Source organism: Phaseolus vulgaris, chromosome 1, assembly GCF_000499845.2.
Source record: "Phaseolus vulgaris cultivar G19833 chromosome 1, P. vulgaris v2.0, whole genome shotgun sequence".
Classification (NCBI taxonomy): Eukaryota; Viridiplantae; Streptophyta; class Magnoliopsida; order Fabales; family Fabaceae; genus Phaseolus; species Phaseolus vulgaris.
In genome coordinates, this window is record NC_023759.2 from 2,495,991 (window position 1) to 2,511,326 (window position 15,336).

Sequence of the window (15,336 nt, forward strand, 5' to 3'; positions counted from 1 at the left end):
GTGACAGCTTTGTATTTATGCCTCCAGACTTCACCATCGAATAGTGATAATCACCATAAAGACAAATACATATTCAACTATTTTTTTATCGATAATAAAAAATAATAATTGTGAACCATTTTAGAAGTGGTCAAATCCATATACATAACAAATATCCTAAATCTCCCCGTTAAAGAGAAAAAACTCCTACAGACAACTATAGAAACAAAATTTAAAAAAATACATTCTTTAAATTACATAATGTAAGGTTTGTAACTTGTTAATTAAAATACTAATAATTAAATAAATTAATAGCAAAAGGTTAAACAATAATAAAAGTAATGAAACATTTGTTTATAATGTACTCTAATAACACAGTAAAAGTATATATATATATTCTAAAACATAAATAAGACTTTCTCTTTAATAAGAAAGTACATTTCTCTATATTTTATCCACTAAATAAGAGATATTATAAAATAAAAAGTAAAAAAAGTGAAATTTTGAATAATTATTAATTTAATTGAATCTCTCCATAACATTAAAGAATATTCTCTAATAAAGAAAAACTTTTATTTTGAAAATTGTTTAATTCTCTAATGTATTTGAGAATTGTGTAAATTTTAAAACTCTGCTCTAAGTTTTTATATTATGTAAAGTTATGTTTTTATAAATAGTTCTCTACATAATATTTTTCTATCCAATATCATTTACTACAATGATTTTAAATTAATTTTCAAAAAACACAAAAGTAATTTACTTATTATAATAATGTTTGTTTCAAAATTCTTATGTAAAAAGTAAATTTACGAGAGAAGTATCTATAAATATCATATGATTTTTAGTGTGTGCAATCACGATTTAATTAGTGATCAAAATAGTATTTTGTATAAAAAAAAACGACTGCGTTTCAGTGCGAAAAGCGAAGGAAGGAAAATGAGTGAAGAGAAGAAGGAAGAAGAGGAAGAAGCGTTGAAGACGTTGGAGATCGAGAACGGTCTCCGTCTGGTCCCGCGCGTGAAGCTCAACCTCGTCATATACCCTTCCACGCCCCTCACGCTCTCCCACCCAATCGACGAATGGAAAACCAAACGCGCCCTCATCGACTTCCTCCACACCTCCCTCTCCCTCACGCTCCCCGAGGAGGACCTCCACCTCACGCGCCACAAGAACCTCAAGAAGCGCAAGCGCGACGACCCCGTCGCCGCCGGAACGCTCCGCGTGTGGGACCTCTCTTTCTTGCCAACGACGAATCGGTACCTCGAGTGGCGCAATCGCCTCGCGGAGAATCTGAACGGGATCGAACTCAACCTCGAAGGCGTCAAGTTCAAACTCGCCGTTACTGTTCCCGCTTCCGACGATTTTAACAGCATGAAGAAGGAATGGGAGGAGCATTCCGCGTTTCGAAGTGTGGGAGAGCCTGATACTGTTGTTCTGAGAGGCATGCCGTCGCGGTGGTTCGCTGAACCCAGGGTTTCGTCTAAACCCTCCATGCTTGTTACTCACACCATCTTGTCTACATTCGGCAAAATAAGGTCCGTTTGTTATGTAATTTTGCTCCAATTATTTTTGATCGTTTTTCATCTCACTCGTATATTTTGTTCAGATAATCTCTTTTTTGTTGCTGAATGAACCATCAATTTCATCTTCAAAGTATTACCCTAAAACTGTGTATGAGTAATCTTCTATGTGTTAGAAATCATGTTAGAAATCATGTTAAGTAGTTCAAAAGTATTTGTATCACAATGTTTTAATCACTGGTGTCGTAAAAGAAATATCAATTCAAGGACATTGGATACTTGAGGGATTATTTATATTATATATGTTTGATTTTTCTTCTTATTTGAAACCTCTTGTTAGAAAATAAGAAAAAATAAGGAATTGTTTTTTATAAGATAAAATTAGTTTGTATATGATATTGTAGGGTTGGATAAACTTTTCTAAAAACACATAGCAGAAGAAAATTAAATAAGTTATTCCACAAATTAAAATTTAATTTGTATTTGTAAAAGTTTTCTTTGCATCAGTTCTTTTCGCAAACAGAAGTTAACTTGCAAATATGATAAGTTTAGGTTCTGGAAAAATTTATATATATATTTTTTCTTATTTTCTTCTCTATGATTTCGGACAAGTTTATCGGAATCAACAGTTTTATTACTTTAGAAACTATTAGGAGAGAGGATAAAATTTGGTTGACTGAAATTGGTTGGTTTACTCTTGTGCTGCCAACTTGAGACTGAGAATTTTCGTTTTAACTTGGCTAAAATGTGTGTTTTGATCTATGTGATCAAAATTGATTTTAGATCTTACATTTTAGAATCAGTGGTTTTTTTCTTCATGTTTCTTTAATGTGGTGGATTTTGCCCTTGATCGGACTTCATTTTGACATGACAAGGGACAATTAAATAGTAAGGAACCTAAAACACATTTATCCAATTTTAGTAATTCCACTACTTTAAATCCCAGTTTCAGTGTTGGATGGACCAATGCTGTATAAATCTTAAGCAATCTATATATTTCTTATGTTGCATAAGATTAAATGTATAAAGAAATAAACTTTAAATTTAACTCAAACTTATAAAACTAACTTATAAGATGACTTTTATATCTACTTATATATTATGAAATGTCTTTATATCTGGAATCTCCTACACACTCCACACGCTGAGAATGTCCAACTCGTGCGTGAAACTATATATTTATGGGTGGTCCGATAGCGGTTTGATAGCGTGTAGCCCGATAAACCCAACAATCTCTTGATATTAGGATAGATTCTAAATGACTCTGATACCATATTAAAAAGTGAACTTTAAGCCTAATAACAACAATAAGTTTTCCATAATAATGTAACAAGTCTATATAATCACATTTGAAAAAGGGTCAGCATCATGCAACCTCACCTGAGAATGACTTAGAACCCATTTTAGGTACTTTGTCCTAACACCAGGCAAGGCTAGAAGGGAGAAATTAGTAGTCAACTGCACCTCCCCAACAATGTGAAGCCTGTGGCGCGAAAGTAAATCATAATTATGATGAACTTTACCTTTGTGTAAAGTTAAAAGTGAAAATATTAGAAAGTGGACTTTAAGCCTAACTCAACCCCATAAAACCGACTCATAGGGTTGAGGTTTGCACCCACTTATATACAATGAAATGTCCTAATCTCTAGTCGATGTGGGATCTCCAACAGGTGGCCTGATAAACCCAACACTCGCAAGGATAGGCTTGAAATGGCTCTGATACCATATTACGAAGTGAACTTTAAGCCTAACTCAATCCCATAAAACCGGCTCATAAGGTTGAGGTTTGCACCCACTTATATATTATAAAAGGCTCTAATCTCTAGTCGATGTGGGATCTCCAACACACCCCCCTCACGCCGAGACTGCCAACTCGTGCGTGAGACTATATATTTTGGGTGGTCCGATAGTGGCCCGATAGCGGGTGACACGATAGACCCAACACAAACACTCGCTAAGATAGGCTCGAAAATGGCTCTGATACCATATTACCAATCCAGAAGACTCCGCCTGAGCAACAAACCCGGGAGGTTGCTTCATATAAATTTCTTCCTGCAAATCCCCATTAAGTAAAGCATTTTTGACATCCAGTTGATAAAGAGGCCATTGTTGAAGAGCAACCATAGCTATGAATAAGCGAACAGAGGCCATCTTTGCTACTGGAGAAAAAATATCACCATAGTCTAAACCAAAAATTTGGGTATAACCCTTAGCCACAAGACGAGCTTTGAGACGATCAATAGTACCATCAGGACCAACTTTGATAGCAAAAATTCACCTGCAACCAACAACAGATTTCCTAGATGGTAAAGGAACAAGTTCCCAAGTTCCATTATTCTGAAGCGCATTCATTTCATCAAGCATGGCCTGACGCCAACCAGGATGAGCTAAGGCATCACCTACAGATTTTGGAATGGATACAAAAGAAATAGACGAAAGGCAGGTATAAAAGGGTTGAGATAGTCTATGGTAACTCAAAGCAGTATAATGTGGAGAGGGATTACGAGTAGAACGTATACCTTTACGAATAGCAATAGGAAGATCAGGTTCAACAATCGGAGGTTCAACTATAGGAGCCGGAGGGGGATGAAGTGTTGGCACCGGAACAGAGTCTGCTGATGGACGATGAGACGTTTGACGATGACTATACACCTGAAGAGTTGGTGGCGGTGGTGAATCGTTAGGTGCACTAGGCACAACAAGAGGAATATTAACTTGATTAGATGAAGAAATTGAAGGAGAAGGACAAGACTTAAAATAAAGGGAAGATTCACTGAAGGTGACATCTGCTGAAATAAAATAACGGTTTAAGGACGGTGAGAAACATTTATATCCTTTTTGTGATCTAGTGAACCCTAAAAAGACACATTTGTGTGACTTAGGAGATAATTTATCAAGACCAGGACTAAAATTATGAACAAAACATGTGGACCCAAAAACTTTGGGAGGTAAAGAGTGGAGAGGGTCATGTGGAAATAAAATAGAATGAGGAATTTTGTTATCTAAAACTGAAGATGACATGCGATTAATGAGATAACATGCACTAAGAACAGCATCACCCCAAAAACGCTGAGGAACATCACCATGGATTAAAATAGTACGAGTTGTTTCAACAAGATGTCTATTCTTGCGCTCAGCTACCCCATTTTGTTGAGGTGTATAAGCACATGAAGTTTGATGAAGAATACCATGAGAAGCCACATCCGGTGCCAATCATCCGTCCCGAACTCCGGTCCTGTAAAGTAATAGAATCTTTGGTAAAAGAAATAACACAATCCAGGAAATGGGTGAGACATTTAATGGATAATAAGTTAAATGGAGACCCAGGGACATACAAAACATTATCAATAGATAAAGAAGAAAAAATATTAATAGTACCAACACCATGTGATGGTACCCTATATCCATTGGCCATGGTAACCGAAGGTAAATAACCCGTAGTAGATAGGGAATAGAAAAAGGATTTATTACCAGTAATGTGATCAGTGGCACCTGAATCTAGAACCCAAGGGCCATGGGAAGTGGAGTGAGTGAGGCTAACAAAAGATGTACCTGAATGTGCAACAGAAGCCGTGGAACTAGGGTTCTGACGATCCTCATACCATTTAAGAAATTCATTGAAAATAGCAGGCTGGCTTGGGGTATCAATTGAAGTATGGTCCATGGTAGAAGGTTGCACAGGGGCAATTTGAGCAACCGCAACAGATCTAGGAGGACGACCATGTAAGGCATAACATCTGTCAATTTTGTGGCCAAGTTTGCCACAATGGTCACACTTGTGACGCCCTTTGCCCGGCTTGTGAGGGCGAGTACGATCATTATGCTGAGAGACTAAAGCAGAATAGTCATCAACATGAGACGTTATATCAGTGGTGTGTTTACCTGGCACGCGCAAAAGGGTAGAACAAGTGGAAGTAAAATTGGGCACAATAGGAGATCCCAAAATTTGATCACGAACGTGAGAATAATCATCAGAAAGGCCATGTAAACCCAATAACATGAAGAACTTGGATCTTTGTTCTAGTTCTTGAGAAGGAGTAGAGGCAGGAGGTAATAACTCATTAAAATCATGAAGAAGAGCATGAAGTTTACCTAGGTAATAACTTCTGAACATGTCTCATAGGTACGAAAAATTTGTTTTAAAGATGAGTGAATGGTCGATTTGATAACAATGCATAATTGAGCATCAATTTTCAACCAACGGAAAACCTCATTTTCAGCAACAGTAGGATGAGTAAGATGATCAACATAACCTTGACTCTTAAGCCATAATTTAATATCTGATGTCCAAGTGTCATAATTGGTTCCATCCAATTTGTCAATGGAAAGATGAACATTGACGTAATTAGTATAAATAGATGAATCCGGCATAATGACTGCAGAAGAAGCCACAGTGGTAGCGGCAGCGGAAGACGCGCGGAAGAAGCCATAGAAGATAAGGACAAATCCAGTCACCGGTTAATTGGCGGTAACAACAAAGATGAAGGCTCCGGCAGCGTCTCTAGCGGAGGCTCCGACGAGATTCCGGCGACGACTCCGGCGAGACAATGGGCGGTGGTTGGAAAATTCCAGTGAATAGTGGGTTCACCAATAGAAATTGAACCCTAAACCCTAACCTTATGCTCTAGATACCATATTAGAAAGTGGACTTTAAGCCTAACTCAACCCCATAAAACCGGCTCATAGGGTTGAGGTTTGCACCCACTTATATACAATAAAATGTCCTAATCTCTAGTCGATGTGGGATCTCCAACAAAAAACATATTCTATGTAGAAACAGAAAATGAAAATCATTTGTGCTAAGTTTATAAATACAAGGATTATTACTGTTTTATCCAAATATTAGCTTCAAGAATATTTCAGACTATGTCAAACCAAACCTTAAAAGCATCTTCAAAGTCATTGCATGAAGTCGTTTCACAATTGGGGTAAGCTTTGAGTGCAGTCTTCACTGTATGATCTTGACATCCCCTAATTCATTATTCTCCTTTATTATGTATGTTATTGTTCTCTTTGAATGATGCATCAATTATCTTGTAATGTTTCACTAGTTTCAACCTTTAAACTTTGTTGTTTTACCTTCAAGTTGTAAACTTTGTTTTTTTTTTTCTTTTATGAATGTTACATTCAATTAAAAATACCAAAATTTTAAAATATTTGTCTTTTATAATTTTTCATTTGTTTCAAGATTTATGGACACTAAAAAAACACAACAAAGGAAATTAACGGGGATTTGAAACTCTAAGGAAAAACACCGAAACCTAATGACTGACATTTAGGGAGTTACAAATCACCAAGAAATAACGCGGTATAAAACTGCAAACAGTAAGAGGCTTTAAAAACAGTCAGGAAGTAACTATTGGTTATAAAATTGTAGTTAAGTTTTGCTATTACAGGAGTTAGTAAAAATATCGTCAGTGATCTGTTAGCAACGCTAGTTCTACCCGTAAAAAGACAAACCGTGGGTAATATGCCCTTAGCGGGTTTAAAACCGCCGGACATATTAAATATAACTCCAGTTAAATTTCATTTTTCTTGCTGTGTTTCAATTATCTGAATGTGCTTAATTGTTCTATTTCTTCAATAGGAATCTTAATGTTGGTGAGGATAATGAATATGGTAAGGATGAAAGTGAAAACAGTGGAGACCTAGTTTCGGGCCTTTACTGCAAGATTGTGGTGCAGTTTGACAAATATAAAGACTGCCATGATGCAATAAGAGTTCTGTGTGGTCGCTCGATGCAAAAGGTATTGGCTTGGTATCTGAGTTGTTTTTCTTCACTTATTGCGAAATCATGCATAACCATGGTGTCTGAAGTGCTATTGTAAAATTTCACAACTTTGGGTAAATTTAGTAGATAAGTATGTTTCCATAATAAAAGGAAATAGGATAAAATTGTTTTCTTACAAATTGTAAGCTGCGTTTGTAAGCAGTCACGACACAAATTGAATCCATGGTTATGTATAGCTGGTGAAATTTGGGTAGCAATTAGCATGAAGAATGTTTTTGCAAAATTGAGAGGTTGAATATGTTGTTAATACCAGATAAATGATGTATTGATTATGATTTGTGCGTTGTTGTCAACGATCAGCAAGGATCACGATTGAAGGCTGATTATGAGGTTAGTTGGGACAAAGACAGATTTTTCCGGAATTCAAGGAATCAAAGTGAAGATAAGAATAGCATGGCATCCTCAAGTGCTGCAGATAATTACAGAAGTGAAGCTTCCAGACGTCACGGTCCAGAAAATGTGCGACCCAGGAGATTCAAGGTTAGATTTTGATATCTCAACTGCCTCTCTTATTGTTCCAACCTTTTTCTCTTTGAATCTTGTCCTTTGGCTCACTATTTTGAACCTTTGTAAAGTCTGCCAATATTGACTACAAACCCCTTTACTTAATGCAGGAATGAGGACTGAAAGGCTTTTGAGTTTTTGGGTACACATTCAAAAGCACTTTTATTATGGACTGACTCAAGTTTGGTATATGGACTGCATACAATTTTTTTGGGTCACTGACTTGGGTCAACAAGCTTATGACGTGGGATAATGGGGATTATCTTTGGTGACCAAATTGTTCTGACTTTAGAATTCATTGTTCCAAATTATACCAAGTCATTAAAACACTGCTACTTACGGATGATGATGCTGTGCAATCGTTATCACTAGGAGTCAGTACTTACTTTGGTTAGCTCTACCCAAAAGGAGATTTTTATCTACTTCATTGTTGAGCCAAAGTCATACCTTGGTTTAACTGAGTTAATGTCATTTGGATGTGCTCTAAAATGATACAACCAGAAGAATGGCACTTCCCAATTTGCATGTTGCATCTTTCTGAAGTCGTCAGAATATTGCATATCTTTCAAAGTCATAATTGTTTGTTCCAATTTACAATCACTTACCATACGCCTTATTTGCAAGAACAATGAAACGGTTGGTGTGGTTAAAATATGCTTCTAAAGGAAACTGATATTTTTTTTCTTCTTCCTTAAATTATAAGGTGATATATAATTCATACAATTGGACAGCCATCCCCATTGTTTCTAATATCTTTAAACTCAACAATTCACCCTTCCCCCAGATCAACCCTATAATTTTCAATTTAAATCGAAGCAAAGCTTCAACATTTCAATTAACAATATAGTCAACCAAAATCATAACTCAAAAATCACATTTTAACTTTTATCAATTAAATCATAAATTTCACTTGTAATCATAAATTTCACTTGTAAGACAAATTGTAAATCTCAAAGAACTATTAGCTAAAAACACATAGTAGGACATATTTAAAGAGTAATGGTAGTAACAGAGATAAATCACATTAATAAAATGCAAATAGTTTTAAGAAACAAAAAATATTGCTCCATTTTTGTCATAATCTTAAACAACAATAAGAAAATGAACATTTTCTCGTCACATAGGTGCAAAAAGTAAACATAAATTGAGTTTACCTACTAATAAAATATTAAAAAAATTCTAAATAATAAGTGTAAGGGTGGCTCTGTCTCATTTTGCTGTATCTATATTTGGCTTAAAAAAACAAGTCGTGATAGGTTGACTCGCATAGAATTTATACATTATTGTATCTTAATAATACAAAATGAAGATAAATAATGAAAAAGTTAGTAGAAGTTGAGTGACAATGATGATTTAAAAATATAAAGTATTTAACAAGTGTTACTTGGAGAGTTTCGAAGTGGAGAAAAGATGACTTCTTTGTGGATCGAGCTCTGTCGAGTTGTTTGATCACAAAGAGAGGAAGAAGGTTCACCCGAGAAAGGCTCTCTGATGCTAAATTCAATAGGAATATAAAATATTTTTGAGGATAAGAGAGTATGAAGAGTGGTAGTGAGTACTTCCTAAGAGACATCACCTATTTATAAGTTTTCTTGGACTCGGACCATTATAAAAATATTAAATAGTTATTATGAGATATAAATGAATTTTATAATAGTAACTTATAATGTTTGTTAATTATTTTTGATGATCGTTTGAACTCGAAAAATAGTATTTGACTGTTTGATTCAAGTTTGATAAAATATCTCGATGTTCGTTTGAACTCGGATTTGATAAAGATTTTCGATGTCCGTTTCAACTTGAATTGTGAATTGACCATTTAGTTCAAGTTTGATAAAGTTTGTTGATGTTTGTTTGAACTCACATTGTGACTTGACTGTCTAGTTTAAGTTTGATAAGTTTCTCGACTTTCGTTTGAACTTGAATTGTCTCGTTTGGTTCAAATTTGATAAAATTTCATGATGTTTGTTTGAGCTCAGATTGTGATTTGACTGTTTAGTTTAAGTTCGATAAAATTTTTTGATGTTAGTTTGAACTCGGACAATAACTTATAATAAGTATCATGGTAACCAATTATCTGTAAAAAAAAAACTTTTATTTCAAAAGAATAAGCCTCATTAAAACCTTACCTATAAAAAAAACCTTCTTAGGGATAGAAAATCAAGGTAAGAAAAAGAGTACTTCATCTACGTTCAAAAGGAATCATAGCTTATGTTCTATATATAAATATAAATTTAAAGGGAGTTTCACCTGTTGATGATTGTGGGGTGCAATGATATCCCCATAGTATTCTAGATATCTCTTCGGCCTAAAGTCCTTTGGTGTCTTCAAGCTTCTTGTTTAGTTCCCTCAAGATGACTTTGTTGCCTCAGCTTTTGTCATTGGATTGGGGATGTTCCACTGATGATAATCGATGCTTGATTCTGAGCTATTTTAGAAACTACTTAATCCTTTGTGTTTATGAACTGTTGGCAGTTATCTATCACTATGGAGTTTGACAATCAATGCCTATAGATTAAGCTATTTTAGAAACTACTTAATCCTTTGTGTCTATGAACTGTTGGCAGTTATCTATCACTATGGAGTTTGACAATCAATGCCTATAGATTAAAAATTTCTAGAAGAACTTTTGCACATGTTGGCTTGTGATGGTTGCCACTAACTCGACCTCTATCCACTTGGTAAAGTAGTCAATGACTACTATAAGAAATTTGACTTGGCCTTTTGAAAGAGGGAAAGGTCCGAGTACATCTACACTCGAAGTTGTGGATGACCATGGAGATGCCATTGCGTGTAATTCTTTGGGAGGTAATGTATGTAATGGTCCGTACTTTTGGTATTCTACACATTTCTTTGTAAAGGTTTGACAATATTTCTTGAGTGTGATCCAATAATATCCTATCCTTAGTATTCTTGAAGCCATGTTTTTGGTTCTTGAATGGATCCCACATATTTCTCGATGGATCTCGACTAAAACATATATCGTCTAGTTGTCGTCCAAGCATTTAAGCAGGGGAGAGGAGAGTCCTCTTCTAAAGAGCTCGTTGTTGTGTATGACATAATGTGAGGCTTGCCTCCTTAACTTTTTGGCTTCTTTTTCATCGGTAGGGAGCGTGTCATTGAGTAAGAAGTTGACGTTGGAGTCATCCAGGTTGAAGTTGTCCGACTTTTTTGGTACTGGCGAATTTAGACAAAATGTTAGCTTAATTATTTTGTTTCAAAGTATGTGGGTGATCTCGAACTTATCAAACTTCTATATAAAATTCTATACTATGTATAGTATTTTGGAGTAATGATTCCTTAAGTGATTCCTAAACTTTTGAGAGTAATTTCATTGTAGTCTTTAAAATTGTATATTCTTTAACAATAAATATCAGACTTTAAAATCATTATAACATTTAGGGAAAAAACATATTTTACAACATGATTTTACATAGGTTTAAGTTGTTAAAAGAATCAATATAAAAGAAACTATACAAATCTTGCTTGTTTATATTTATCACATCTGATACTCACTTATATATCGATCCTATACCATTAGAGCAATGATACTTTAACATCGCAAACATAAAAATACCCTTTTGACAATTTAATAAATTAATATTTTAATAATATATACATTTTATTTTTTAATTAAAAATATTATTATATTATTATAAATAATTGTCAAATGAAAGTATGGTAGTGACAAAAGAAGTCTTTTCATACATTTAATGTCTTTACACAGATTATAAATGTCTTTAAAACAATGTTGATGGTCCTGTGTTAACATTTGGTGCAGTTTTAAATCATATAATGACAACTCTTACCAAAAAAAATATTGTCACTTTCCTTTCCCACCCTTACCTTCCTCTCCCAACATACCTAAGTTGAAGGAAAATACCTAATGTTTGCAAGAGAATAACAAACAATGTCTTAAAAAGGAAACACATCCAAGTAAAATCAAACAAAAAAAATTAAACTTAATATGGTTAGATAGTTCAATGTCTATATCACAAATAATCGATAAAATATTTTATTACTCAATATTCTATTTTTATAAGAGGAAAATTGTAAATCCTTAATGATTCATGTCCCATTACACCTATAAAATTATTAATGTATATAGTTAAATCAACTTCTCTTTTCTATAATGATTTTCTTCTTCATATTAATTAATATAAGACTTTGAAAAATACCCACTTAAAAATAATACTCACTTAAGAACAACACTCATTTGTTATTTGCTACGGAGGTAAAGACACATTGTTGAAAAATTAGGTATTTATGTAGTTCACAGAATTGCAAAGGTAAACGGGAGCTAGATAATGGAGTCAAAAAAATCATATTAAACACAAATTTCAAAATATAATAGTTGAGTTTGAAACCCAAATTCTTAAAAGAAAGTTCAAATTTTGAAACAATTTTTTTTCAATTCTAAATTATTAGAGTTGATGGTTGTGTAAGTAACTAGTTCAAATGAGAGAAACATGTCTCGTTGTGTAACCTAAATGAGATAAACATTCGACTTCAAGACTATCCAAAAACAGTATCGGAAAGTTAGTTTTGACTTGGATAGTCTTGAAACGTCATCTGCAAGTTTACAATTAAAGTTGTTCACGACGCCATTGTAAACTTGCAGATGACGTCGTAATTGGCTAGCTAGCTTCCTCGTTCATTTGTGAGTTCAAAATAACTTTAATTTCTCTTCTTGTTAGTAATTCAAATCAAATTACAATTAGATCCTTGTGTATAATAATTAATTATTAAAAGTAAATAAATAAATAAAATGATGTGTAAAATAATGCCACGTGTTAAAGAATGAATGAGGGCATCAAAACATGTCTATTTGCTTTTCTCTTTAAATATTTTTGGAAAAATGTATTCATTTAGTTTATTCTCGTTTGAATGTGAGGCCAACTTAGGCTGATCCAAAATGTACAGAACAGTAGATCTTCTCCAATTTTGACCATTTCTCATCACTTGATTTTCAAATTTTAAAAACGATGTGCAGCAAATACACATGGGTTGGATTGTCAACAACCCTAATTCATAATTTCCACCATAATTTACACTCAAAGTGTAACCGAAGAATTGAATTTTCAACCAGTTTCTAAGGAAAACATGGCAACATGTATTCACACTACACAAAAGAACCTCTAATGCCACTTCAACAATGGAAAACAAAAGAAAAAAAAAAATTGATTAACAGAAAGCTTGAACCTTGTTCTTGAAAGCCTCAGAATCATCACCAGTTTTTGGAGAAAGTGAGCAATGAGTGAGTATCTTTTTTTCACTCCACCCTCTAACATAATCTTTCTTCTTACTCCCTTCATTCACCACCATCTTCTTCTCACTCCACCCTCTCACATACTCCTTTTTCTTCACCCTTGCATTGCTCATCACAATCTTCTTTTCACTCAATTCTCTAACATAATCCTTCTTCTTCACAGTGGAGATCACATACCACAAAACACTTGTATAAAGAGTTGTAGCAGATCTTCCAAACACAACCAAGAGCAGCAAAATCAACACCATAACCAATGGCAAATAGAAGTGAGGCTTCTCCAGATCCCAAGAAAAGTTCTCTCTGTGATTTTTTTCTATCTTGGGTTGGTTTCTTTCTTCAGTATCAGTTATTACTGATCTTGCTCTCACCCCTTTGAGTTCTTGGCTCTGGTGTTTGTGATCCTTGTTGTTTTTCTTCACCTTGACCACCACAGGAACAATATCATCAGTGCTGGAGTACACAAAGCGAACGAAAGAGATCTCATGAGGGTTCATCTGTGAATAAATCTTCTGCCTCTTCTCATCAAGATCAGCCAAAAGCTCAGAAAACTTGTCTAGACCACGACTCGAATAAGGGTTGTTTCTGCTATATTTTCTCTTATATTTTCTGGGGCTAGAAACAGGACTTGCAAGACATGGATCATCATCATATTCGTTGTGGAAAGTGCCACAAACAAAAGGGTTCAACGTATGCATGGAAATATGGTGTTAGAAGAGGAGAAGATTTGGTTTGAAGAATTCTGCAAATGTGTATGGTTGCTTAGATAATGGGTTTAAACAGAAAGAAAGAGAAGACTAGAACAAAGCTTAGCCTCTGAGTCATAAACAAAGACCTCAAAACTTTTACAATGATCTTAATTGAAGAAGCTTCTTTGGGGTATTAATGATTTTGACTAAAGAGAAGAAACAAACAATTTATATAATATGAATTTATAGGAATAGATGGCGTAGGAAGTGAGCTAAGAAATAATATAAATTTGATGAAGAACATGTTAATTTCTTGGGGAGAAGGGTATGGAATTAGTCTTTTGTCTGGTGAAACAAGTTCTAATATTTTGCTAATATTTTATATCGATTCATAACTAATTCTAGAAGGAACTAGGTTTGAATATAAAGTCCAAAATTATTTAATAGTGACAATAAATGTAGTTGTCAACTAAAAACACTGTGGTTGTGTGTGTGATATAATGATAAGAACAAGTTTTTTTAAATGTTTTTATATTACACTATATTTACTTTATCCATTATATAATTTTTGTAATATTTATTGTATGATCATCTTATGAAGCTTTAATATATTGATATTACAATTTTTATTGTACTATTCTTTAACCATTTAATATGACAAAAATACAATATCCATCTAAAAGAAAATTATTTTTACTTTATTTTATTTTTTTAATATATTTTAAGATATAATGTAAGAGAAATAGTATGATAAACAATAGAAAAAATAATTACCAAAAGTGAAAAATGTAATTAAAATTATTGGTATATTATACTGAAATATGAAATACTCAGACCGTGTTAATATTAATAAATTAAATTTTATATAAATATTATATCAACACATTTATCTCTGTCATTTTATATTATCCAGTTATTTAATTGTAACTTTTCTTAACACCAGTTTAATAAGTTGACTTAACTGTTTTTTACTATCAACTTCCAAACATGTCTTTGAACTAGTTTTGAGACAAATAACCTAAATTTTAAGTATGTATATATTTTAGTAGAACAATAATATGTTAAAAAATGTATACCTCATTCCACAATGTTGGTTTATATTTATTTGTGTTTAGAATGGAATAATTTTTTTGGTATGAGACATTTTCTATAATGATTTCATTTTCAAAATCTTACTCTTAGAAGTTTAATGTTCCATTTTCTTTGTCTACTTTTAATTTTTTCTACTCATTTATAATAACATTACTTTACGCTACAAAATAATCATTAAATAAAAATTGTTTTAAAAATAAAAAATAATTAATATTATATTAATTAAATTAGATATTCTTATAGAAATTTACAAAATTATTATTATTTAAAATAGTTTTTATTATTAATAAAATTTATAAATTTGTATCTAATTAGATGTAAGATTTTAGTTGTAAACTTTAAAATATAAAATAGTTGATAACTAAAATATCTATAAACAGCTAATTAGATATTCATTTAGAAACTAAATTTATAAATTTTATTAATAATAAGAATTATTTTAGATATTAATAATTATTTTATTTTTTAAAATAATATTTAATTTAATTAATATAA

General features: G+C 33.0%; 1 protein-coding gene across 1 annotated transcript; it reads left to right on the forward strand.

Moving 5' to 3' along the window:
* Positions 1 to 837: 837 nt before the first annotated feature.
* LOC137816559 (uncharacterized) lies at positions 838 to 8,371 on the forward strand. The gene is made up of 4 exons (XM_068619748.1): positions 838 to 1,514; positions 7,087 to 7,246; positions 7,591 to 7,770; positions 7,905 to 8,371. The coding sequence occupies exons 1-4, from the start codon at positions 916 to 918 to the stop codon at positions 7,908 to 7,910; spliced, it is 945 nt and encodes a 314-aa protein (XP_068475849.1). The 5' UTR covers positions 838 to 915; the 3' UTR covers positions 7,911 to 8,371.
* Positions 8,372 to 15,336: the final 6,965 nt, after the last annotated feature.